Here is a 2,816-nt window from a genome sequence, read left to right as displayed (position 1 = left end):
ATGGCTACTGCGAAGGACTCCTCGTCACCCTGTCCAGGCGGCTACAGTGTCAGAGTCAGGCCACCAGACAGTGAGCAGAGCCGTAATGGCAGGGCATGGGTCCCACCGACATAAGACCTCCGTCCTGCCCTCCGCTCTCACTCTATAAATACCCCACACACTCCCAACAAGTAAACACACTGTTCATTCTCATATACCATTATCTTTCTCGTTCTCATACTAACTTAATCGTCGGAGTGATACCAGGGGAGAAGCCCCGCCATCCACTTCGGACAAGCAAAGGTATACCACCTCATCTCAGAGAGGCCTGATTTAGGTCGGTCCATTTACCCACCAAAAATCACCTCTTCAAGCTGGAAATTAAAGCATCAGATATCTTTGAATTACCTCTCTTCAAAGCGCAAATTAAAGCATCCAAGATGGGTGATTTTAATTGGGTAAAATATAGAATGGTGATGTTGGAGGCTTGATGTTGATGGTGGTGAATCATCTATAGCCCGAGTGGCTGGAGGCTTTGGGTGAAGAAAAAAGAAATACGGTCACTTTTACGGCTGGTTTGATCTTGATTTCTTTTGTTTACTTTTATTATTTTCTCTTTTTTATTTCCATGTTTGCATTTGTGTCTGAGACTTCATATTTTTTATTGTATTGGCTTCACTAACAACATTATGCTATTTCGAGATGTAAGTTAATGTTTATGACAATTAGTTTCTACTATTCCCTGAAGTATTTTGCAGCTAATGAGATGGTGACTCATGAAACAATTTAATAAGATGGTAGTTTATAGATTCTGTTGAAATTAAGTTGTTGCGGGTGGCAAAGGATTCCTTGTCCCTCAAAACATATTTTACCTTTTTTTTTTTGCATATTCTATCTATAATTTAGAATTTATAAGAAATGATGTGCAATCTATGGATGTTTCAGGCTTTTTCTTTTTTCGTCTTCTTCAATTTATCCCTATCCAGGGGAGCATTTCCTCCCTGGATGAGCTGATAGACCGGTTCATCCACCGCTTTGTGTCGTCTCGACCCATAACAAAGACTTCAGCTTACCTCTTGAACCTGTAACAGGGTCAGGGCGAGTCACTTCGCTCGTACGCCCAAAGGTTCAACGAGGAGAACGTACAGATACCTGACCAGAACGAGCAGGTAACTATTGCTGCCTTCACTAACGGGTTAGTGGCAGGGATCTTCAACACCGAAATCCATCGGCAGTACACCCATACACTTCGGGAGCTCTGGGAAAGAGTGGACCAGGGAATCCGAAATGAAGATGTAAATCGCATGAAGCGAGAAGCCCAAGCGTCTCGTACGGGGCTAGATCCCCGGAGGAGGAAAGACACAGGCCGAGGTGAACAAGGCCCCAGTGGCACTTCAAACCAACTCCGAGACCGCCGGAGTGTTTTCGATCGAATCGTAAAAGGCAGGTCGTCCACCTCGGACGCCGAGCGGACACCCCTCAATTCGAGCCGGACCCATGTCCTGGCTGTGATGAGGCAGAATCACCTCGGCCGCAACCCTCCCGAAATTCCGGGGAGAAGAGATAAGAGGAATTCAAACCTCTATTGCGCCTATCATCCGAATGTTGGGCACGAGACTGAAGACTGTAACGATCTGAAGCGAGAGATCGAGAATTTGATCCGGCAAGGATACCTGAAGCAATTCGTCCGCAAGGATGGAGGCTTCAACCGAAGCGTCTCCCACCGGGAGAACCGGGGCCCCCGCCGAGATGACCGGCGGGACACGAACATGCATTGCCGAGGTCCTGAAGACCGTAGGGAGGACAAGCAGCCTCCGCGCAATGGATCACCGGGCTACGGCCCCAACATCGTCGGGGTGATCAACACCATCGCGGGAGGACCAACGGGAGGAGACAGCCAGAACTCCCGGAAGCGGACCTACCGCCAGGCCGAGATGGAGGTGGCCGAGCCGAGCTCCCGGCTGTCCGAGGTCATCACCTATGGTCCCGCTGACCCCGTTCCTGCGGCCTCCAGCAATCACGAAGCTCTTGTGATTGAAGTCCTCACCAACAACTACGTAGTCAAAAAGGTCTATGTTGACCCCGGAAGCTCGGTAGACGTCTTGTACTACCGAACTTTCGAAAGTTTGAAGCTGACCAGGGAGCAACTCACTCCTGTCAGAACTCCCCTCGTGGGATTCGGGGGACACGTCGTCCACCCGGAGGGCATGTTGATCCTGATGGTAACAATCGGGCGTCATCCACGCTGCCGAACTGTGCCAGTCAGTTTTGCGGTGGTCAAAGCGGACTCCCCCTATAATATGCAGATAGGCCGGCCCACGCTCAATGCCTTGAGAGCCGTATACTCCACCTACCACCTGAGATTTAAATTCCCAACATCTGCGGGGGTAGCCGAGGTGAGCAGCGATGTGGGCGCCGCCCGGGAGTGCTATCTCGCCACCATTCAAGCAGCAGTCACACCCGGCCCCTACCGAGGTCAGAAGAAAAGAGGCCAGCGGTCCTCTCCATAGACTGCATCGACCCTCAGAAGGCAGGAGAGCCCAACAGGCTGGAGCCCGGAGATGAGGTGGAACAGGTGGTCTTGGATGAAGCGAAACCTGACCAAGTGGTCCAAGTAGGGGCTGGACTCCCCTCACCCCTGAAAGAAGAAATGATCTCCCTGATCAAAGACCACCGAGACGTCTTCGCGTGGTCCGCGAATGAAGTGGTCGGAGTGCCACCCGAGCTCATGACTCACCAACTCAACGTTGACCCACAGGCCCGACTTGTGCGGCAGAAGCGAAGGCACTTCGGCCCCGAACGTGGCAAGGCCATATCGGATGAGGTCGACAAGCTCC

General features: G+C 51.3%; 1 protein-coding gene across 1 annotated transcript; it reads left to right on the top strand.

Annotated features, from left to right (window-relative positions):
* LOC113718270 (uncharacterized) lies at window positions 1–2,489 on the top strand. The gene is made up of 2 exons (XM_027243184.2): window positions 1–99; window positions 1,071–2,489. The coding sequence occupies exons 1-2, from the start codon at window positions 1–3 to the stop codon at window positions 2,487–2,489; spliced, it is 1,518 nt and encodes a 505-aa protein (XP_027098985.2).
* The last annotated feature ends 327 nt before the right edge of the window (window positions 2,490–2,816 follow it).

The sequence above is a fragment of the Coffea arabica genome, chromosome 11e, assembly GCF_036785885.1.
Source record: "Coffea arabica cultivar ET-39 chromosome 11e, Coffea Arabica ET-39 HiFi, whole genome shotgun sequence".
Lineage (NCBI taxonomy): Eukaryota > Viridiplantae > Streptophyta > Magnoliopsida > Gentianales > Rubiaceae > Coffea > Coffea arabica.
The sequence above is the reverse complement of the archived record's forward strand: the minus strand, read 5'-3'. Positions and strand labels throughout refer to the sequence as shown.

What these genes read in the sequence shown, in the direction of transcription:
- LOC113718270 (XM_027243184.2), top strand. Translation starts at nt 1, where the DNA reads ATGGCTACTGCGAAGGACTCCTCGTCACCCTGTCCAGGCGGCTACAGT. An exon ending in GCCGTAATGGCAGGGCATGG is followed by an intron (nt 100 to 1,070) that starts GTCCCACCGACA and finishes AACCTGTAACAG; the next exon opens with GGTCAGGGCGAGTCACTTCG.